At 49.6% G+C, this 23,392-nt stretch overlaps 1 protein-coding gene across 6 annotated transcripts in view; it reads right to left on the reverse strand.

Annotated features, from left to right (window-relative positions):
• Positions 1-23,392, reverse strand: part of PPFIBP2 (PPFIB scaffold protein 2) — a 116,375-nt gene that overhangs the window by 79,962 nt on the left and 13,021 nt on the right. For 2 of the 6 annotated variants that reach the window (XM_022563242.3, XM_089915208.1), the window contains exon 1: positions 18,833-21,809. In XM_022563242.3, the coding sequence (XP_022418950.2) occupies positions 18,833-19,264 (432 nt within the window). In that variant the 5' untranslated portion in view covers positions 19,265-21,809. Of the gene's footprint in view, positions 1-18,832; positions 21,812-23,392 lie in introns of those variants that run through there. The other 4 variants (XM_022563244.3, XM_022563243.2, XM_089915207.1 and 1 more) reach the window with 3 other exon arrangements.

Genomic DNA, 23,392 nt, shown 5'->3' on the forward strand with positions numbered 1-23,392 from the left:
AATCTCTGCCCAGAATCAAGTTTGGGCGCATGGCTCTAGAGTAACCAGAGGCTGTCAGTTGTGGCCGAGGTCATTGTCACCATAACATCTATGAAGCATTTTCTAAGCACTTTACATACATTGAACTATTATCCATATTTTACAATCAAGAAAATTGAGCCCCAGGGAGAGTAAATCAATTGCCCAAGGTCACACAGAGCTGAGATATGAACCCAAGGAGTTGGATACAGGATCCGCGTTCTTATCCAGTGCAAACAACTTTCACAGAAGCCGCTGCCTACTTCAACTTTAATTGCACTCTGACTTGAGTACAAGGCAAGTCAACGTCTGGGGCCAGGATGTCTTTGCAGCTCTCCTGGCCCAAGTGGCCAGGCTACTGGATCAACCGTTTGAGCACCAGATGACACAGAATAAAGTCTCACATTAGCAGTTTGAGTTCATCCCATACTGTACTACAGAACCCAAGCCAATTGCATGGGGGAGCGATGATGATTCCGTTTTTGTTTTTTTCTTAGGGGGTGGGGGTGGGGTGGATGGGGTTATGACTTCAGTTTGGAATTTGGCTCCAACACAGAGTCCTAGAAGCCAGCAGCGGTGTGAAGATACTGACAGTACTGGGATTTCTGTTCCTGGGAAAATAAACTCCTGATCAGAGGGCAGTGGGTGGACTCCACAGACCCTGCTTTGTTGCTATTTTGAGAGGCTCTTTCAGGACTATGTGGGTTGGAGCCACTGATCTCAAAGCAGGGCAGGTGTGAGCTGTTTTGAGAGTCAGTCAGGAACCAAAGAGCTGAGGGGTGGAGACCCTCTGGACGCTTGTGGTAGATTACCTTGTCCCAGGGATCTGTCTGTCGGGGAAGGCACTGGAGGACCAGCCCTGGTCAGCCTTCTCTCAGTAGCCACTGGGGCCTCTGGCTACTCATGGTGGGCCAGGTCCCAGCTGTCTCCTGCCGGTCTTTGCTTTGAGACCTTGACCTGGAATGTGGAAAGGGGCCTAAGCTGAAGGAATGATGGCCTAAGATGCACTCCTAGGAGAGAAGCAAACTGGTCCCATCTGTTCCTCTTTCAATATCCTCCTTCCTGGTAATGGCCAAGAGCAGTTAACTTTTGTTGAATGTTCCCTACGTGCATGGTTCTCTAAGCATTTAACATACATTATCTTACTTGATCCTCATAAAACCTGTATGTGGCTGGCACTATTACCTTCCTTATTTTATAGACGAAGAACTCCAGGATTTGAGGTAATATGCCTAAGATCACATAGCTAGTAAGTGTGGCAAAGCCAAGAGCCCAACCCAGGCTTTACTTCAAACTGCATGCGCTTAGCTAAACAGTACGCAGCATCCCGTCCTCCAAAGGCCACGAGACAATGTCTCTTTTCTCACCAAATGCTTCTCCTCTAGCTTTGGGCCTTCTTAGCCATAGGCATCTCCGCTTACTGTCCCAAAATTCAAAGACTCTCTTGCTCCGAGGCATTGACCTCTTGGACTGGTCCAAGGGCAAGGGTTCCCAGCCTACCAGGTCACACCTTATCCAGGCACCTCTTCTGCTGGAACCACCCCGTGTGCGGGAACATGAAAGAAATAGCATGTTTCCACCTTCAAAAACCTGAGCTAAGAGAAACCTGCTCTCCAAGCCACCCCAGCTTGAGGAAGCACGTGGGAAAGGGGTGGGTGAGCCAGGCAGATGGAAAGTGCTGGGCACCCAGGCTGGAGTCCACTGCATGCAATACAGGGAGGAGGTCAGCAAAGGACTGATGGAAAAGGAGAGCCCTGATGGAGTCAGATGAAGTGGGTGGGAATTAGGAGGAGAACATGGAGGTAGAAGCTCAGAAAAGGCAGGGACTACATGTGGGAGCTCGTCAGATATAAAGAGATGAAATTAAAATAGATATAAATGATGAAACTAAAAAGGTAAGTTGAGACCAGGTTAAAAAAATGTCTTAGGGCTTCCCTGGTGGCTCAGTGGTTGAGAGTCCGCCTGCCAATGCAGGGGATGCAGGTTCGTGTCCCGGTCCGTGAAGATCTCACGTGCCGCGGGGCGGCTGGGCCCGTGAGCCATGGCCTCTGAGCCTGTGCGAACGGAGCCTGTGCTCCGCAATGGGAGAGGCCACAACAGTGAGAGGCCCGCGTACCGCAAAGAAAAAAAAAAACAGTCTTAAAAGCCAAGCAGGCAGAAAAGCCTCGGCTTTCTCGTCCAGACTAAGGGCAAATCCTGGGGCTTACAACCAGGGTCAAAGGATGAAAAGGGATTTTTGTTTATTTATTTGTGGTACACGGGCCTCTCACTGTTGTGGCCTCTCCCGTTGCGGAGCACAGGCTCCGGACGCGCAGGCTCAGCGGCCATGGCTCACGGGCCCAGCCGCTCCGCGGCATGTGGGATCTTCCCCGACCGGGGCACGAACCCGTGTCCCCTGCATCAGCAGGCGGACTCTCAACCACTGCGCCATCAGGGAAGCCCGGAATTTTTTTTTTTAAAGGGGATTTTAAAAAGAAGAGTCTGGCAGTTGTGTTTCAAGTAGAGAATAGGAAAGATACTGATTATACTGCCTATGACATATCCAATACTTTTTTTTTTTTTAATGCTCCTTAAAAGTAGAAGAAAAATGTTTTGCTATGAGTCTTTCCCAGGGGGTTTGAAGTCTCCTCACTTAGAGCTTCGCCCAGCCGACTTCCCACCATCCAAAAGAGTCAGAGCTCACAGCCTGGGTCTCAGGACTGAAAGAACCTCCTTACATTGCCTTGCAGGCAGAATTAATTCCTCCACAGACAGAACTTCTGCACAAGGTACAACATCTGTCCCAGCGGCTGGGACATGACACCTACAATCCCAGGCACATCGCGGCTGTTAAGACCTCCTGGTTAAAAAGCTTCAGTTGGATACAAGAAAATAAAAAGTGATGGGAAGTGCACTTCTCACCTATTTCCTCCAAAACCTTTTCAATGAGGCTTTTTCAATTCTTAAGACAATGGATGAGAGCTTTTACCAAAATGTCTGGTCCCCTCAGCATGCTCTCTGGTGACTGCAATGCCCCCATCCCAAAGCTGGGATGGGGCTGAGCACAAACAGATTTCTGCTGGGTTCCAAACCCATAATTTTCTACCTACTTGGCCATAGAAATGAGGAAAGAGAACTGGACTGGGAGACAGAGAGCAGGGTTCAAGATCAGGCTGCACCACTTATAGCCATAACACTAATAGCCATGAGGTTCCTAGCCTTTCTTGGGCTTTTTTTCTTTTTTTGTGGTACGTGGGCCTCTCACTGCTGTGGCCTTTCCCTTTGCGGAGCACAGGCTCCGGACGCGCAGGCTCAGTGGCCATGGCTCACGGGCCCAGCCGCTCTGCAGCACGCGGGATCTTCCCGGACCAGGGCACGAACCCGTGTCCCCTGCATCGGCAGGCGGACTCTCAACCACTGCGCCACCAGGGAAGCCCCCCTCTTGGGCTTTTTTAAATGAGGGGTTTGTACTAGTTGATCCCAACAAGCCCTTGAGCTCTCTAATTTGGTTCACTTGCCTCACTTTTCGTGACACAGCTTACCATACACCATATCACAGCTAGAGTAATTTTCATAAAATACAAATTAGATTCCCCAACGTAGCTCATGACACTTCCCTACTACAAGTCTCCCATTATACAAACAACGTCACCCACAACCCTTACTGTCAGCTGCTTATCTGTCAGGCCTTCCGTGTCCTGTGTGATCCGGAACCTACCCCTAGCTCCTAACCATCACCGCGCTCAGACGTGTTCTTCACCCCATTTTCCACCTGACTCACTCCTACTTCTCCTTCAGTTTTCAATGAAGTGTTACTTCCTCAAAGAGGGCGCCTGACTACTCCTTCTCAATCAGTAACAGACCTTGATGATGGCTACCAACAGTTCCTCTTCTTGGCTGTATTTATCAACTTGTAAATTTCAGGCTTATTTCCTGGGACTATTTAACTGGCATCTCCCAAGTGGTAGATAGGAGATCCACAAGAGCAGAGACTGGTTCTACTTTGTGCTCACCACTGGACACCCAGTACCCAGAACTTGATAAATATTTGCGGAGTGAGAAGTGCAGAGGGCGCACGCCAAAGCAGGCCCAGGGTTGGGGCGCTGGGGTCGGGGACCTTCTGAGCCGGACACTTCCTGTCCCTCCTGTTCTACAGTTACAAGGTCAGATCTCTTATCTGTCAGCTGCTTTTGCCCTTCCTCCCTCTGAAAACATTCAGCCTCAGTGTGAAAATAGATGGATACCCATCCTTGCAGCTCAAAGATGGTGACAGAAGAGCGAGCCTTGGTTCTGTGAGTGCGGACGCTACTCCAGCCCCCAGCACTCACCCCACACTCTCACGCTCAACCCCTACAGAGTCGGCAGGAACGACTTGCAACGCCAGCCCTTGGCCTCTGAGAAACACGCAGAAGAGGACTTCAGAGAGCCTCCACCCCGCAACGCAGCAGCTCTTTTGGCTGACAGCACACTGACTAATCTCCACACCAGATGACTTCCGAGCAGAGAAGAAGCCCAACAACTTCTGAATCCAGTGCGTTTGAAAGGCAGCGGCCTCTCCGCATCCTCACACCAAAAGTGGTGGGCACCTTCTTCTGGTCACGGTGTCTGGAGCCTCCAACTGTTCACGTGCTCAAGTTAAAATAACGAACTCTCCTCACTTCATTCTTGCCTTTCTGCAGAGGCTCATTCACTAGAATGTCAGAGGAGAAACAAAGACAGCTGACTGTTTTCTCCCCTAGTGTCTATAATTAGATTCTCATGGAGAACTTGGCCACGACAGGGCTTCGCCGGACAAACACCTCCCCCCTCCACACACGCACACGCGCGCACACACACACACAGTGTCTCTCCCCTCACTCATCTCCACGGAGACCCAGACAAAGCAGCCAGTCACTTACCCTTTTCAGCCACGCGAAATGCTTGTAAACATCAATATCCCCATCCATGCTGGGTACCCATGTCAGCAGTTAGATTCCTTGGTTGAAAAAGCCCTTTTTCTGGCCAGAGACCAAATTCTCTCCTCTTCCTTGCTTCTGCCCCCTCCCCCTCAGGAACGTCAAGCTGTGTTCAAATTTCCCCAAGTCCCCTGGCCTGCGTCCGGCAGCCTTTCCCTAAACAGTTTCAGAGACACAGTGGCTCAGACCAGACCGTGCTGCTCCTGTATCCACCTCCCACCCCACCCCCGGACACACACAGGCACCAGCTCAGGGACACAGAGCCTGCAGAGCAGGGGAACCTAGCAGAAGAGGGGTGGGGGGGGGGGAAGACAGACTTGGCCAGGAATTGTAAACACACACACACACACACACACACACACACACACGGGAACATTCTTTTCGGTGATAATACCAGAGCCTGCCAGAGGGAAGCAGTCCCGAAGAAAATTCCTCGTCTGGCTTCCCCCTTCTGGAGTGGCTGGAACTCATTAGGGAGAGACCCCGGTTTCCTGTCTCAGCTCCACTCTGCATTTACCCACAGGCTCCCAGCTGCTCTCAGTTTATTTGGGACTGGGGAGAAGACTAAAAATAAGCGCTGCTCTTGGAGGAACTGCTGGTTCCCACACACAGCCTGACTCCCACCCAGCAGCCCACGCCTACCCCTCTTCCTCCAGGCTGGTGTCGGGCTGTGCCCTGAGGGAAGCCAGTCGTTTCCAAATAAGAACAAATTCAGAAGCAGCTCCAGTCTGGGTTCTTGGCCCTGCTGGGGGTTTGCCGTCCTGGGCACTGGGGGCGCCGTCCAGTGCTGCAGCCTGCGAGACCTCTGCTGTCAGCCATCACCACAGGGCTCCCCGGGGCCGCATTCTGCACGGGAACAGACGGGGCAGAGCTTCTGTCAAGTGCCCGCCTCGCTGGCTGTCCCCAGCCCAGGCTAGCTGCTTCACAAGCCAGGTGAGGCCACCTCACGTGTGTCCGTGAGATCTAGGGAGCACTCTGGGTGGGAGCCTTGGGAAGGCAGCAGGCTGAGGAGACAGGGAGCTGCATCTGCCTTCTTACTGGCAGGTCACATGCTGGCTTGCCAGGGTGGTCTGTCCAGCATTCCCCACAGGCTGCCCCCCCCGCTTCCTCACATTCCCGCCTCCTCTGAGAGCTCCCCTAAAAACAGCTTTTCTCCCTTGCCCAGCCCTCAACGTGTGGCCCTCGGCTCTGACTGGTTATGAAAGCAGGCTTTGATGTGGGTGCAATGGGAACTGTGGTTACACGCAAGGGCTCTGAGCTCTGCTGCCCGAAATGACTTGCAGACACACATCTTGTGACTGCGTGGGCCTCCCCGGCGCCCTTGGGGGTCACCAGGGGGTTTCCTGGAGCTCCCACCTCAAGAGAGGGCTCTGCTGGGTGTTGTCCACAGCCCAGAAGCAGGGCCCGAGGACAAGGCAGAAAACACACACAGTCCCCGGCAGGCTGGCCCAGCCCACACAGAACACAGAGGTGGCAGGAGGAGGGCTGTGGCCAGCAGCTGGCATGAGGGGAGGAGTAAATTCCTGGAGACACACCCAGATCAGAGGCCAGAAAGGAAAAGCAGGCTCAGCTGCCCATGCCCTGAGCTCTAGAGCCTTCTTCTGGCCTCTGGCTCAGTTCCAGAGTGCAGCCCGGGCCTCACCCGCCAAGGTTCCCTGCCCAGAACTAGGATAGGATGTGTTAGTCAAGGTCTCTAAGGCTGCAGGGGTGGGTAGGCCATTTTACTTTTTTCTGTCTAAAAACCTGGGAAAGTCAAATGAATTCATTTGGTCAACACACGTCTGCCCAGCATCCAAGGCAACTGAAACCCACTTCTTGCCCTGGGTAAAGAACTTCCACACGGTACATGATAAAGGTGTTCCTGGGGCTCCGGGGAGGAAGAGGCAAGACAGCTGATTTGGGGGCTGTATGGGGAGAGGTCTGCCCACCCTTGGCGGGGGGATCAGTGTCCGCTGGTAGGTTCTGGTGTGAGAGGAGGAAAAAGAGGGGACCAGGCGGCAACATGGCTGCCTCTCAGCCTCGCTGACTCCGACCTGCCTCTGGGGAAGCTGGCTCCCCGGCACCCACCCACCCCGCTCCCCGTGTCACCACCTGCCCTGCGGCACTGAACCACACCTGTTTACACATCTGACCACTTCACCAGACGGGAGCACATGTGTGAGCCCTGATGGACGGCTCTGATCTCCACGCCTAGCACGATTCCTAGCACACGGTAAGAACCTGAACGTTCTCCGCGTGAAAGAGTGAGGCTCAAATGGTGAGACTGGAAAGATAAACCTGAAACTCTATGTGGAGAAAACGAGTTTCCCCAGGGTAAAGATGCTCGACTCAGAGAAGACAAGACAGAGCCAGCTTCATCTATTAGCTCAACTCATGTGTGATGAATGGGGTGGGGAGTGAGGAGGGGAGAAAGGGAAAGGAGGGAGGGAGGGAATCCAGACACGCTGCAGCTAAATTCTTGACATATTTTCACGGTATCCTCAAGTAGCAATTCTTACCTCAGGCTTTTTTTTTTTTTTGAAACCCCTAAGTATACTGCACTTCAACTCAGAATCCACAAGATAGCACTCCAAAGGCCTAGAAGCAAAGCCATGGCTGCAGCCCCTCACTCCGAAGGCCATCCCAGCCAGGGGCTCCTCACCGTAGGCCACAGAGGGGATTCGGAGGATCAGACAGGCCCTTGAGTACGTTCATAAAATGTATATAAAGCACTATTTGGTAGGTATAAATCACTATTTCTCTGAAATAGTTTTCCTCAGGTCATCAAAATGATCCATGACTCCCAAAAGATTGAAAGCCTGGGTTTTATCTGGTCTTAGTAGTTACTCAGAAAGATTTAGGCTGCCCTTATTAAGGCAGGATGGGGGCGGTCCTACTTCTATAGCACTGCCCTGTGAGGTAGAGAGACTCCCAGGGACTCCCTGGATCCATCACTAAAGAGAGACGTTTTCAGGAACCACATAGTATACATCAATAGGAGTCATTACAGTGACCCTGTGGCCCTCGGAGCCTTCCCAAAAGTAACTCACATCGACCAGGCTCAACTCACTACTGTCTGGAACACGAGGCAGCCAGCTGAGGGCAAAGGGCAGGCAGCTGAGCATTTGGGGAGCAAAAGCACAGCTAAGAGGCCAGAGTGGTCAGGGGAACTCATACAGACTGCCCTCCTCCTTATCCCTGGGTCCAGGAGGGGAACCCAAGAAAGTCACTTATCTGGCCGGAATCCCATGTATGTGTGGGAATGATTGGGGATGGAGTTCCTGAGATTCTCCTCCTCCTGCCAGCGGCCAGGAGTCAGCAGCATCTAACTGGGCACAACTGTGGACCGAGAAGGGGTCACGTGCTATTCCGCTGACCTCTCACTGGCATCCTGAGCTCCAGCGCAGCCCTGAGCCTTGGCCTCTGGGCCACGGTGACAGGTGTCAGGACGGACCTAGTAAGTCAGACGGGCTTGTGCCCTTCAACAGGTGCGCTGCACCGTGGGCCTGCCTCTTGGAAGAGGAAGGGGAGGAGAGGGAAGAGCTAGCCTGAGGTCACTGCTCCTCGGGGCTGGCAAGTAAGTCCTCCTTGTGAAACAGGCATCCTGGCCACCGCAGCCCAGGTCCCCAGGGTGTCCAAGCACGAAGATCCACCTCCAAAATGAGTTAGCAGAAGGGGCGGCACACTGCCCGTAAAGGGCCAGATAGCAAATGATTTAGGCTTTGTGGGCCATATGGTTTGTGACAGTCGACTCCCACTTGTAGCGCAAAAGCAGCCACAGCCAATGTGGAAAGCAGTGAGGGTAGCTGTGTTCCAGCCACACTTTTTTTTGTGAACGCTAAGATTCAAGTTTTATATCATGTTCACGTCAAAAAATTGTCTTCTTGTGATTTCTCAATCACTGAAACACAGAAAAATTATGCTTAGCTCACAGGGAATAAGAAATAGGCAGTAGGCCAAGTACAGGCCATAGACTGCTGACCCCGGGGGGAGGATGCTGCTTCTCCATCTTTAGTGAATCACCAGGGCTAGAGGGCTTTCTTGTGAAAATGCAGATTCGGACCCAGCAGGTTGGGAATGGGGCCCGAGACTGTGCCTCGCGAACAGGCTTCCAAGTGATGCTCACCCTGCTGGTCTCAGGACCATATCTGAGGAGTAAGAGGTTAGGAGGCTGCTTCCGGAAGGTCTTGGAGCCCCGTGTACTGAGCGGTCCTGCCTGGAAGTGGGGCTCCTCTGGGGCCTCCCTGCCTGCTAGCGGGCGCCTGAAAGGAAGGAGGCCCGGTGGTGTGCTGGCAAGCCCTCTTTGCGGGTGGAGGGTTGGGGGTGTGTCCACATGCTCAGACCTCAGGTCATGCTAACCGGGCAACATTGCCCACCACGTCCCCTAGGCCCGAAGCAGGAGATTTAGTGGGGAAGGATTTATCTGCTCCTTCACCAGTGTTTGCACATTCTTGATCATTTATAAACATTGGTTCTGAGGGACTGAAACAGTCTCAAGTCAAGTCTGAAAGAAGCCAGATCTCTGGAATTTAGTAAGGTACAATTTACTTGGACAGCGGGGAGAGAAACCCGAAATCCAGGAAAATTAAAACTGCTAAGTTTGCAGTGGCTGAAAGCCCCCAATCTGGGGTGCTGTGACAGGAAAAAAAACGTATTCAAAATCCCCCAAGGTACAGGAGACTTCTCTAGGGCAGGGCCTGACAGACGCAGGGTCAGGAAATGGAGGCCACCCTAATTAATAGCGCACCAGCAAAAGGCACTGGAATTAAAAGGTGTTTGGAGGGCTTCCCTGGTGGCGCAGTGGTTGAGAGTCTGCCTGCCGATGCAGGGGACAAGGGTTCGTGCACTGGTCCAGGAAGATCCCACATGCCACGGAGCGGCTAGGCCCGTGAGCCATGGCCACTGAGCCTGCGCGTCCGGAGCCTGTGCTCCGCAACGGGAGAGGCCACAACAGTGAGAGGCCCGCGTACCGCAAAAAAAAAAAGGTGTTCGGAGAGATCTTCTCGCCTTTGACAATGGAAGGTCAACTCTGTGCTCCCAGGACGGGCCCTCATCCCTCTGGTCTCCTTCCCCTGCCACAAACAGTGGAGGCCTCCCGGGCCTACCCTTTATCCACTGGGTTCTAAGGAAAATAATTCTTTTTTCCAGCTGACTCAGGTACACTGTCCAGCGGCTTCATTAATGAGAGGAACTTATGTCCTCTAAGCGTTGGGAGGGGGTCGGGGGAGGCAGCTATTTTCTCACATAAAACCCATACCTTCTTCCTTGGGCTTTTAGACTTTCCAGCATTTGTCCCTGACTCCCACCTAGTGGCTTCTTCCAGTATTGCACAGAGACAAAGAGCCTCCCCACAACCAGCACACCAGCCTAGCAGGAGTCCCTTGGGAGAGAAGCACAGGAAAGACAGCGCTGACACCTACAACTCTCGAGCTCTCAAGTTCACACCTATAGTGGGGAGAGCAAGAAACACGCACTGGAAATTGGCTCACGTAGGCTTCACTTATTTCTTTTTTTGAAAAAAGAATCACCAAATTTCCCCTTTTCTAACATCCAGAAAGCCAAGATTTTCCTATAAAACTCCCGTCTGTGACTTTCCAAAATGAACGTGTTTGCCACATAAATGCCCCACCCATCTCTTGCTCCTGGCCCTGAGCAGAGAACAGAGACGAATCGCAGGGCACAAGAAACTCAAGCTCACGGTTTATAATTCGTAAAACAGCTTCTCCCCCCACCCCCGCTTTTTTTGTAACTCCTCTGGCTTTTTAATACGGTGAGCAGATTTGCTTCTCTGGCCGGAATGAAAGACTGCAGGCTGAACCTAGCGGGAAAGTCGGAGCGCCGGGAGCTGAAGGAGCCGCCATCTGTGACACGGCGGCTGCACTGACAACGGGGGTGGCCGTGCACCCTCCCGGGCTGGTCTTTTTGTTTCTGGAGAGACTGGTTAAGAAGGTAGCTGAGAGCACGCGAACATCTGACGGACAGACTGACACAGGTCAGCACACACCCCAGAGGGGCCTTACTTCCCTTACAGCCAGGCCCAGAGGAAGCTGCCGATTCAGGGCCTCCCATTTCACGGCTCCAGAGATGACCAGAGATGGCGGCCTCGGCCGAGCCCCGACATGGGGCAGCTGTGCCTAGAGGGGCTCCCTAACCTGTCTCCCCTTTGCAAACCTAAATGTCTAGACCGAGGAAGGCAGGGGCTGGTGGCTACCAGGGGGGGCCGCTCTATAGCCTTTAAACTGCAGGACTGGAATGTGTGGCCGGATCCTGCAGACGGACTGTCAGACCAGCTCTCCTTTCCAGTAGGGAAACAGTCCCAGAGGAGGGAAGAGAGGTTCACCCGTGGCCACATGCGAGTGGCAGAGAGCCGGCCTTTTGCCTCATCCCACACCGCTTCACCCTGGTTTGCTCCCCTCCACCTGCCCAAGCACGCTGGCCAGGACACCTGCACCCTGGCTGAGGAGAGCATGGGCCCTCTGGGAGGCCACACGGACTCCACGAACGCTGCTTCCAGAAGGCGGCACAGAGAACAGCCCCTCTGGAGGTCTCTGCCAAGCCCCACCCCCCGCCCTGGAGCCCGGGCTCTGCCCTGACGTGCCCACACTCCGCGGCTGCTGGGTTTACCTGCCTTTCTTCAGACTTCACCTCCAGCACCCGAAGCCTCGGGTCTTCACCAAAAATCTCCCTGACCCACATCCGAAGTAATGAAACAGTGGAACAGACCGATGCCTTGCAGATGGGCAGTGCGTGTGCCCGACTATTAGAGAAGGCCCCGGAGCTGCTCCATCTGCAGACCCTGCCGGCTCTGGTATCACTTGGGCATCTCCCAAGAACCTGGGTCACCCGCCCGCTTCCCCCGCTAGCTGGCTGTTTCCCCAGCCCTGCAGGGCCCACTGGAAGCTGGCTGACCAGCCCTTTACGGACTCCACTCTCCCTGAGGGCTTCATCCCCCCAGGTCACCACAGGCCTAGGAGGCAGCTGCAGGGAGAGGAACAAGGTGGCCCCTTTCTGGAACTCAGCTCCATTCCCATCACAGCAGAGATGCTGCAGCCTTCCAGCCTGGGCCTCAGCTTCATCCTCTACGAGTCCTGACCCTGAGCTCAGCCCCGTCTGCCAACCATGAAAGAGGCTCCCACTCTTCTGCTATCACAGGACAGCCTCACTGATGCTTCTCTGCAGTCCAGGCTCCGTGATCCCCGGTCGCCTTGGTCTCCAGGAACCCTTCCTATACAAGAGCCCCATCCGGAGCGCTTTGGCACTTCACCAACTTTCTGAGGCTAAGCCCAGAGTTCAGATACTGAAACTGTGCCCCACAGAGTTAACAGAAGCTGATAATAGAAATGATTGAACTTGTCTTATAGAACAACAGATAAGGGAACAGCTTGCTAAAACCCCTTTGCTTGTAAATTGCCTTCATTAAGTTCACTTGTTTTTTTCTTTCTGTTTTCCTCCCTTTAATTGCATACCATCCCAGCTTCATGCAGCCCAGCTGTTTTACAGGAACTTGGAGTCAGCTCCTGCCCAGTGTGAGCCCGCCAGGGACTGGATGGCACCACCCTAAAACTGGGCCTGCGCAGATGTCTAACGAATGGCCTTTTGACATCAAAGGACTGGAAAACTCCACCCTCAGATGATGCTGAGGGCCTCCATCTGGAATATGCAGAAGCATTAACCCAGATACACCTGCGCAGCAACCGATTTCCTCACTTTTTTCCTACTTCCAATCACCTCTCCCCTAAGACCACCCTCTTATCCCATAAACACTCCAACCCCCTCGCCTTCAGCGAGGCAGATCTGAGACATTCTCCCGTCTTCCCACTTGGCTGCCTTGTGAATAAACTCTTGGCTGTAAACCACAGCATCTCAGCATTCGGCCTGCTGCGCATCACGCAAACAGACCTGGTTGGGTGACAGTTCTCCTAGAACAGGGGAATCCAGGCCCTTTGTTCCTCTCTTCGTTGAAGTCCCAGGGGCACCCCAGCTTAGAGAGCCCCGCACATACCCTTCCAGGCCTGAAGCCCACCTTTCCTCATTCTATTAGGGGCCAAGGAAGGGAGGACCCTGTTTTAGGCCCCAAAGCCCTGGGAACTTGCCCACCACCTAGCACCACTGAATCCTGGGCAGTTCTGTTCCATGGATACTTGTCTTTAGGATAAGCCTGGCTTGTTTGTAACTATTCCCAGGCCGAGAATCCCTGCTGCTGCCAGCCAATCTGTGTCCAGCCCTGCCAGCACCCAGCAAGGAGGAACCAGCCCCACTGTAAAGAAACAGGTGCCCACACACGGGCTTTCTGACCACTTTGCACTAGGACCACAGCTCCCTCACCGTTCAAGACATAAGGGCGGGGGCCCAGGACTAGTCCGCTATGTGCTCGAACAGCCTACCGCTTCCCCACATCCACTGCGGCCTCTTCAGCAGCCCCTGTTTCTGTGTGCTACAGCTGCCAGTATCTGTGACTGAATATCCCAGTTACAGTTACTGTTGAACGGTAACAGGAGACCACGATTCCTACCCTCTCACCCCAGCTAATTATTGGCCCTTGGGTGGAGACCTGACCCAAGGGCAGCTAATCCAATGCAACAACCTTTAGAAAAATCTCTCCAAGGCAAGCATTCCCCCAACCATTGTAAACAGACCCCGAAACAGATCCGCAAATCTAAATGCAAGCTGTTTTCTGCAATGTATCTTCCAAAACCAACCACAGCTGAGCATAAATGAAAATCTTGAATTTCTATTTCTTTTGCAATTAACATTTCTTCATAGACCTGGAGGGCTTGGCTCAAGTTATGAGTTAAGCCAATGAGATTCTTTCCTTCAGGGGTTAACACACACACACACACACACACACACACACACACACACAGAAAATAAGAACTTGTCAGTCAACAAGAATAAAATCACACCTAAAGGACATGTGACAGTCGCCCTGAGTTGTCTTCCTAAGGGACATTTATTTCCCCCCCTCCGTCATGGTTCCTTCCCGACAGACGCCCCCCCTTCCACTATGATCAGTGAAAGCACCAACACTGGTTCCCCAGCCTCCCTGGCAGCTAGGGCATGCGCATGCGAACAAATTCTGACCATTGGGACCATATGAGAAGCTAGGGGGGTTCAGAGAAATCTTTCCCAGTTTTATAAAAAGAGGACATATTCTACCTCTGGACACAGCTGTGTGTGTGTGTGTGTGTGTGAGGACAGGCTGCCCGGAGCTGCAGTAGCCTTCTTGCAACTGTTAGGGGACACACCTGAGAAAGAACCAACACCCTGAGGATGGTGGGGAGAAAGATAAGAAAAGCTGGAGCCCTTGAGGTCATCCCAGAGTCACTGATTTAACCCTGGGACCGCCCATCCTCTGGACATCTCGTTAGTGACATTTAAAACTCCTTACTGTTTATGCCACTCTCTGAGAAAGAATCCCAACTGACAGGTGTCATAAGGCAGGGTTGGATCACGCCAGGCCAGCATATGACAAAGCAGGAACTGAGGTTTACGACGAAAGAGAACAGCACAAGCACCCAAGGGACGTACAGATACCATGAATTAGGACTACCTGCCTGAGCCCTCGAGCTACCTTGTTAGCTCCAATTTTAAGTCACATGGGATTTTTTTTTTTTTTTGGTAATAATTCAAGCGAGTCTCTGGTTTAAAGCAGTGCTTCAAACTTTAATGTGAATACGAATCACCTGGAAATGGTTCAGTGGATAGGGCAAATTCTAACTTCTTTTTCTTGAAGACAAGCTGTCAAGTGATACCAAAACTGCTGGTCCATAGACCACAACTTGTACAGCAACATCTTCTGACTAAAAGTACCAACCTAAGGCAATCTAACACCAATCTAAAGAGGAGCAGTGGGTTTCTTCACGGCCTTGGCTTCTATCTCCATACAGATAAGACCTGCTATGGAACGTGTGTGCCTTGTAAAATGACTTTAGGTCTCTGAGACCTAAAATACACACAGGTGGTCTCTGTCTAGAATCAAAACCTTAAACAGCCAGCCCTGGTTTCTTGGAATGTTTATATGAACTTCTGACCTCCCTAAAAGTACACCATTCATAGGTTGCTGATGGCCATAACTACTCCAAAAGTTTTATGAATGCAACAACTTTTAGAAAAATCTCTCCAAGGCAAGCATTCCCCCAACCATTGTAAATAGCCCCCAAAACAGATCTGCAAATCTGAATGCAAGCTGTTTTCTGCCATGCATCTTGCAAACACCACATCGACTACTTTGGGATCAAAAATATTTCTTAAGAATCTCTTTTGGTAAATTATAGAAGTTAGATCCATACTTCATGCCACACACTAAAAAGATTGATGAATTCGAGTAAACCATGTGATACAAATCAAACTAAACCTACTGAGAGAGAATACAGGTGAATATTATTTGATCTGAGGTCAGGCAGGGCCTTTCTAGAAAGAAAAGAAGAAATTCAAACAGGAAAGACTGATAAAATTAGTTACAATCCTTTTAAAGTCTTTGCCTCAAAAAACCACCATAAATAAACAACGTTTTAAAATAAAGTGAGGAAAAGAAATGCCACAAAGCAAAGGGCTAGTAAAAAGTCATTTAAACATAAGAAAAAACACTAAAATCCTAATAGGGGTGGGGGTGAGAGAACACAAAATATTAACAGACCAGACTAGGGCAGGCACACCCAAGGGACTCAAGGTGATCTCTGGAGGGGTGGGGGTGGGGAGGTGTGTGAAGAAAATATTCGAGCTATTTTCTTTTTTAAAGTTTTTTTGACGTGGACCATTTTTAAAGTCTTCATTGAATTCGTTACAATATTGCTTCTGTTTTTATGTTTTGTTTTTTGGCTGCCAAGCATGTGGGATCTTAGCTTCCAGACCAGGGATCGAACCTGCACCCCATGCACTGGAAGGTGAAGTCTTAACCACTGGACCGCCAGGGAAGTCTCTAGAGCTATTTCCTTAACCTGTCCTTTAAAAAGGATTTTCTATCTGGGACTATGTTTTATAATTTACATATATTAGGACAATTCTCCATATACGAATGTGTATTTGGAGAAGGAATTTTTTTCATATTGGGGTAAGAAATCAAAAATTTGGAGACAATATGGAATACTAATTAGCTAATAAAAAAATTTAGCCTTCCTAAACAAAGAAATGCAAAGATAAAATGAAGCCATTTTTTCCTATGAAATTAGTAAAGCTATTTTTTCAATCTTAGTGCTTGTTGATCAGGATATACCTCAAACCCTGCCAATGAAAATATAAATGAGTCAAATCTTTTTGAAAAGTGGTTTGGAAAAATGTGTCACAAGGCTTAAAGATTAATATCTTTGATCAGAGTTGCCAGACTTAGCAAACTGTATGAAACATACTTATTAAAAATTCATTGTTTATCTAAAATTCCAACTTAACTGAGCATTCTGTATTTTGTCCGTTAACCCTGCTTTAACTCTATTATTCTACTTCCACGATTCTATCCGAAAATATTTCGATATAACAACAAATATTTCTAGACAGTCGGCGCAGCAATGCCGTATCATTAGTGAAAGATTAAAAATAATTTCAATTCAACATTAGAGAAAGGGTTCCATAAATTCAGGCACGTCTATACAAGGTAAAAATGCAGTCACTGTAAATTATGTATTTGTAGTCTTTCTTTATCCCACTTCATGTAGATATTCACAAGTTTTGCTGAAGAAATGTTCACGTGTTTCCTGCCCTGTATCTGCTAGAGATGGTACATACTGTCCAGTACACATGCACTGTCTCACCTTTCTAAAGTTTAATAAGCTCCGAGTTCTAAAATGCATGTGGACCCAAGGGTTTGCAGACTGAGGAATTATGGACCTATCATTTTCTTGAAGCTTCATAAAATTTTCTGTAAACACTACAGCCTGAGTCAGTAGTACTTAGCAGGACTGCAGGGAGGGATGGGCGCCCATGCCAGGTGTAAAGTGAGCTGGAAAGCCGTAGCTGCAAAGAGAGGTGGGCAGAAGACGGTGAGACATGACAGGGGAGAAGCCAGGATCAAGATCATGAAGCTGCAAGTACGGTAACAGCCCGAGAGTTCCTCTCTAGCGAAGCAAAGGGGGATCCTTCTGCTGTGGGAAGGAGAACTAAACTACCGAAGCCATCCCCCAGCAACTCCCAATCTGGTTAAAAGCGTGAGCGGAGAAGCAGGTGGGGACTTCTGTCCCATTATCGGCACAAGTCTGAGAGGACCCCCAAGAACCGCCTTCATGTGGGGGAGGAATGAGGAGCCAGCTTGCAAACCTGACCTGTAAGAAGCCTACCCGAGACCCATCCAGCAACCTTCACCTTCCTCTCTGGGCATTATCGGTTGCTACTGTAACGAATTACCACAAACTCAGTGACTTGCAAAAGCCCAAAGTCATTACCTTTTAGTTCTGGAGGTCAGAAGTCTGAAACGAATCTCACTGGGCTAAAATCAAGCTGTTGGCAGGGCTGCTCTCCCTTCTGGAGGCTCCAGGGGAGAGCCCAGTTTTCCAGCTCCTGGCAGCTGCCTGCATCCTTCGGTTCTTGGCCCTTCCGCCTTCAAAGCCAGCAGCAGCGGCGGGCGACCTCTCCCCCCACCACATCCATCAGACACTGCGTCTTCTGCCGCCCCTTCCACTTATAAGGACGTCAGTGATTACACTGGGCTCACCTGGAGAATCCAGGCTGCTCTCCCTATTTTGAACTCAACTGATTAGCAACCTTAATTCCACCTGCTTCCTTCCCCTTTGCCACATACAGTAACTTATTCACAGGTTCTGGCCATTAGGATGTAGACATCTTTGAAAGGCTGTTATTCTCCCTACCTATGGGTATGCTACAGAACTCCAGGCAGACAACCTATGTAATGAAAATGTTGAACAACACATATAATGAATATAATAAAGAATTCTTCGGTGCTCAGAGGAAGGCATGGGGATAAGACTGTATTGACAGACTCCTGAACAGGAGTAGCTAGGACATCTGGGATGTAACCCGTCTAATCACAAATGACTTGGCCTCCAGAAAAAGAGGATCTCAACCTCCTTCATCTGTGGTTTTCAACATCAACCTGCCCCTCCCAATTTTGTGGTCCTGTTCCTGTCATCCTATCTCTGTGCATACGTCCCAATTTTGAATCAGATCCACTGGATTCTAGCCTTAGAAGACTGCATCCCAGCTTTTGTCCTCAGACTCAGCTTGGGTAATAAGCACATGCTCCCTCTGGCTTACCAGCCCTGGGCTGGGCGCAAATCCAGATCATTTCCAGAATGGACTGGTTCCTTGCCTTACCCATTCCCAGATATTACTCGTCTTTTAAAGCTGACTGGCAGGTCTCCACAGGGAAGGAGATGGGTAACAAAAGCCAAAAATCTACAGCTTTGATTACTCGTCTGCTTCCCTTAGAGACCAGCAGGTGTGCAGGATTGATCTAGCGAGGGCAGAAGGAGAGTCAGGAAACCTGCGTTCCACTCTAGGGGCAGGAAGGACTTCTAGGGCAGGGTGGTCTGAAGAGTAGGGGCAGCAATAAAGGGATGGATGAGGCAACAAGGTTCTAGTTTGTTGTAAGAAAAGAGGGGCATGGTGGGTTCAGCTGAAAATAGAGACCCCAGCTAGGGATTATAACACAGCAAATTGTGCATGTACTATCTGGGGGGAAACACCTTCCATGTTCGCTCTTCTCTGGCCCTGGATTTCCCCTTCTCAGGAGAACAACGGGAGGGGCCCAGGCAGGCTGACTGTGGAGCTTAAGCTGCTTGACCAGGCCCTACCCTTCTGCTGGGAACGACCACCACCCACTGCGGGTTGGCCAAATCTGGACAGGAAGCAAGAAAAGACTGGACAGTGCACAGATGAAGTAACAGCCCCAGGTGGTGGTGGCATGCCAGGGGCTCCATGACCGTGTTCCCCACCCAGGCCATGGGCCTACTCACCAAGCTCTCCTCGAACCACTCCTTTATGTAGGCAGCTGTGGGGCCTGGGATCTGGCTCAGGAGGGCTGCTCTCTCCTGAGAATGCTCCAGCATCTCCAGGGCCAGCCTCAAGTCCTCGACGAGATGGAGCAACGGGAAGGGGTTCATGTAGGAAGCCGCGGAGGCCAGTCCAGGCTCACAGGTACCATCGCTAATATCTACCCCCGTGTTAGTGCCTGGAACAAGACAGAGGCGGGAACCTTGGTAAGAAGGGTGGACGCCACGGGCAAGGAACTGATAAACAGCAAAGTTAGTGAAAGGGGAGAGGAAAGGGATGGATAAGAAGCCTAGAGGAACCACTTCTGCCTCAGCAGAATCACTCACAACATGAACTTTGCAGAAATCACCTTTCATCCTGGCTTGGGCATGAGAGAGGCACATGACTGTGCCCATTGGGACTGGCTTAGGGAAGCTCACAACTTCAGACAACTGGGAAAGCACAGCTAGACCTCACCCACGACCAAGGACATGTGCGCTAAAATGGTGAGATGTCAGTCTTCAGCTCTGATATTAATAAATTTGTCCTCTTCTACGTTAATGTGGTAGACTGCACAGATGGCCACAAAAAATCCATCCCATCCTCGTGTGGGCATTCTACTCCCCTCATCCTGAGGTGGATGCTGACTCTGGGCTGGTCTAGTGACTCGCTCTGATCAACAGGATGAAGAGGAAGGGATGCTGTGTGGGGTCTGGTGAGGTTGAGTGAATCGAAATCTTTCTAGATTTTCCCAGTTGGGAAATTCTATACCCTCTGACATACTCAGAGGGTACAGAATATAGAGGGTATACTTTTGACTTGTATTTATTACTGTGTGTATCCATATCTCATATCCCTTTATGGGCTGTGAAGTCTCTGAGGGCAGAGCCCCTGTCATAGTTAGCTAACATAGTTATCATGCCCCCTGACCAGTAGATGGTGAGGGGGAACTGGACTGAATGTCTGTACATATGCTTGGATGAACAGCTAAGAGGAAGAGTACCTGGATTTCCCCAGAGATCTGGGATACTGGGTCTTTTTCTAAACTGGTATGTCCCAAATAGGACTGTTTTTGCCTTTCTAAACCCCACCATTAAAAAAAAAAAAAAAAAAGTCTTCTTTGCATGATATGTACAGTGATATATTTTTCAAACCAAAACTGGGGCAACAGAGTCTAACAAAGGATTTCTGTGCTTCTTTCATCAGTAAGAAACACTTTAGAAAATATGGTTCGTAGTGGAATTTCTAGGGCATTTGGATTGTTTATAAAACCAACAGAATAAAATATTTGAAGTCAGGACTCTTGCTGGAAAATGTGGGCTGTAGGGCTACCACATCCACGGTTGCACTGCAGGCCTGACGTCTAATTCCAGGTTCCTCTGCTCTTTTAAAAGCCAACTTCCTACTTGCCATGGCAGTCTTTGGAATGAGAAATCCACACAGAAGGAAACAATTACTATTTGATTGCCGGTTTGCTTTCTGAAAGGGCAGGATAGAGGGAGTCGCAGATCACAATCCACAAACAAGTCCATGGCTCTGGGGAACTAGGAAACGGCCCTACTACCCACACTCTGATGTGTGCTCAGCGCTTTCTGGCTCCTGCAAATACAATTTAGAGTTGACTAGGAGAGGCCACAGCCAACAACGTCAGGAAAGAAAATGAACAGAAGCAGGGCAAGACCCCCCAATCTCCAAACAAATGCTAAGTAATCCCTCTGCATCCTGGACACACTTCAACACACACACACACACACACACACACACACACATTTATAAATGGAGGATAAGTCAGGCCAGGAGTAGGTGGGAAGACTGAGATTTTCATTCACTTTATATCACTCCTTGGCCTTGGACAAGTTCCTTCCATTCTCCGGGCCCCTCCCTGCCCTAAATCCTTGGGATTCTTCCTTACTATTCAAATATTGCGTATGTGTGTAAATGTGTATGAGTACATGTGTATCTGTGTCTATTTTTCCACATGTATACACACGTAAAAGACTTTAATTTCTATTTCTTTGCAATTTCATCAACACACAGGCTCAGAAAATGGTCCAGAATGGTGAAACTCCTAAGGCCCAGCATTAGCAAAGGCAACAATCACCCAGGGAATTCCCTGGTGGTCCAGTGGTTAGGACTCAGAGCTTTCACTGCTGTGACCTGGGTTCGGGGAACTAAGATCCCACAAGCCTCGTGGCGCGACCGAAATAACAACAACAAAAAACCAGTCACCCAGAAGACTCAGTTCCATACTCCACACACATTCCCTACAGATGATCAGTGCCTATGGAAAAACTACAGTCACAGAGGAATATACATCAAAATCGGACTATCGGATGCAACAAATAAGAAAATGCATGCCTTCATACCTGGGTTTAATAAAACAATACAAAAGAGACAATAACATAAGGCAAGGTGTTGACCCCTAAATTACGTCTCAGAAAACAGCAGCTCACCTCATGTTCAAGCCCAAATAAAGTTTCTCTTTGGGGGCAATCTCTCAATTACTTTATCTTGAACAACAAAGCACTCTTTAGGGAAGATAGATTAACACAGGGGACTTCAATTTTACATGCAGACTGAAATCACTTGGGGAGTTTTACAAACTATAAATGCCAGGGTCCCAACCTCCAGAGGTTCTAATTTGATCGGTCTGAGGCTGACCTGGGATAACAAAAAGCTCCCCAGGTGATTCTAATGTGCAGCCTAAGTGGAAACCATTGACTAGCAAATCAACGTTGATCAATGTCAAATTTTGATGTTTAGGGAGGACAACCTGAGAATTTTTATTTTAAGCACCCACAACCAAAATTTAATACAGATTCAGTAATTGTTAGGGGAAGGTAAGACAACATAAAACGCAAATATAGGATTTCACTGAAAGCCTTTAAATGATCGCTTTCAAAAGCAACTAAGTATGTGTGTAGTAGTAATTAGGGTTATTCAGAAATGTTTTGGCTCTCCTCTACTTAAGCTCATAGTAGGATAACACTTCTGCCCCTTGAAGTTACTCACGGGCACATGACTTCCTCTGGGCAATAAACACGAAAAGTGATATGTGTCACTTCTGGGAGAAAGTCTTTAGGAACCAGAGCACAATTCCTCATATCTCTTTCACTTGCTCTGGTCTCTGGCAACGGTGGGGACTGAATCAGCCCGTGTTCCAAAGGGGAGATGATGTGGACCAGAGCTCTAAGTAGACCCGGGGGGGAACCTGTACGAGCTGTTTCAAGCTGCTGACATTCTGGGACTGTTTGTTATTGCAGCATAACTTAGCCTGTCTTCACTTACACAAAGTATATATGTTGAACAATTTAGAAATATATATATATAAGATAAACTTCTAAAAAATGATCTTTTACTGCACGGACCACTCCACCTGCCACAAGCCACAGCAAGGGTAACAGGGAACCAGCATCCTCAGTGCTCTGAGCCCAATGTGCAGTCTGGTCCCACGAGGGGGTCTGAGCCGGAGACGGGACCCCCCCACCGACCTCTCAGCCACATTCACTCAGTGTTTAGCCCCAAACACAGATCTCTGGGGGGCAGGATGAGAAACGCTGACATGCTGCCCTCCCGGGAAGATAGTCCAGCAGCTGGATGCCAGGAGCGGGGGTCCCTGTGTGCGTGGCTCCCCCAGCCTGGGGTGGGCTTCTGCCCTGCTGAGCCAGAGCAGGGAGGGAGGGCACACACCTTGGTTCAAAGACCACAGACGCTCATAGTTCTTACCAAGTTCTGGTAGATTCTATGGAATAAATGTTTCTTCAGTGAAATGGCTCAGGATCATTTCCAGAGAAAGGCTCTTTGCATTTTGTAAAAACTGATTTTCTCCAGTTTCACATTTGAGCGTATCTGTAGAGCTCCCTTGGCTGTCATGCTGAGAGCAGGATGTCCCTGTCGCTTTATTATGCAATGAAATTTGAATTAAGATTATCACGAGCCCCCCAAAGGCTAATAAACACTTAATGAAAAATGGCACAAGAAAAAAAATGTCCCTTCCAAAGGGACCCTCCACTTGCTTCTCCTCCACTGACCACTACCCACTGTGAAGCTTTCCCTTCTTCCCTGGCAAGTACAGCAGGATTTTATGACCTTACCCTGCACGTCCAAACTGTAATAAATTCGTTATTGTTTACCTCTAACATACACTTGTTTGTATTACTCAAGGCCACAGGGACTTTCTCCTATGCTTTATTCTAAATGTTCTGTAGCTTCATATTTTGCATTTTGATTTATGATTGATCCAGAGTTAATTTTGTACAAAGTATGAGGATTAGGTCAAGGTTCTTTTTTCTTTTTTTTTTAACTATGGCTATTCAATTGTTCCAACACCATTTGTTGAAAAATAAATAAAATATTTTATTTGTGGATGTTTAAAAACAAAGATCCTTTATAATGCAGATGGGGGTTCTCTGGCATAAGATGAAATATCTATTGAGAGCATCATATGTGAATTTTTAAAGTGCTGTATTTACAACAACTGAAAAGTGAAGATGATGGGCCTGAAAATGGGGGTCCCGAACCCCCAGGCCGCGGACCAGTACTGG

This window comes from Delphinapterus leucas, chromosome 7 (assembly GCF_059928025.1).
Source record: "Delphinapterus leucas isolate spDelLeu-1000000601 "Yukka" chromosome 7, BTC_Dleu_Yukka2, whole genome shotgun sequence".
Classification (NCBI taxonomy): domain Eukaryota; kingdom Metazoa; phylum Chordata; class Mammalia; order Artiodactyla; family Monodontidae; genus Delphinapterus; species Delphinapterus leucas.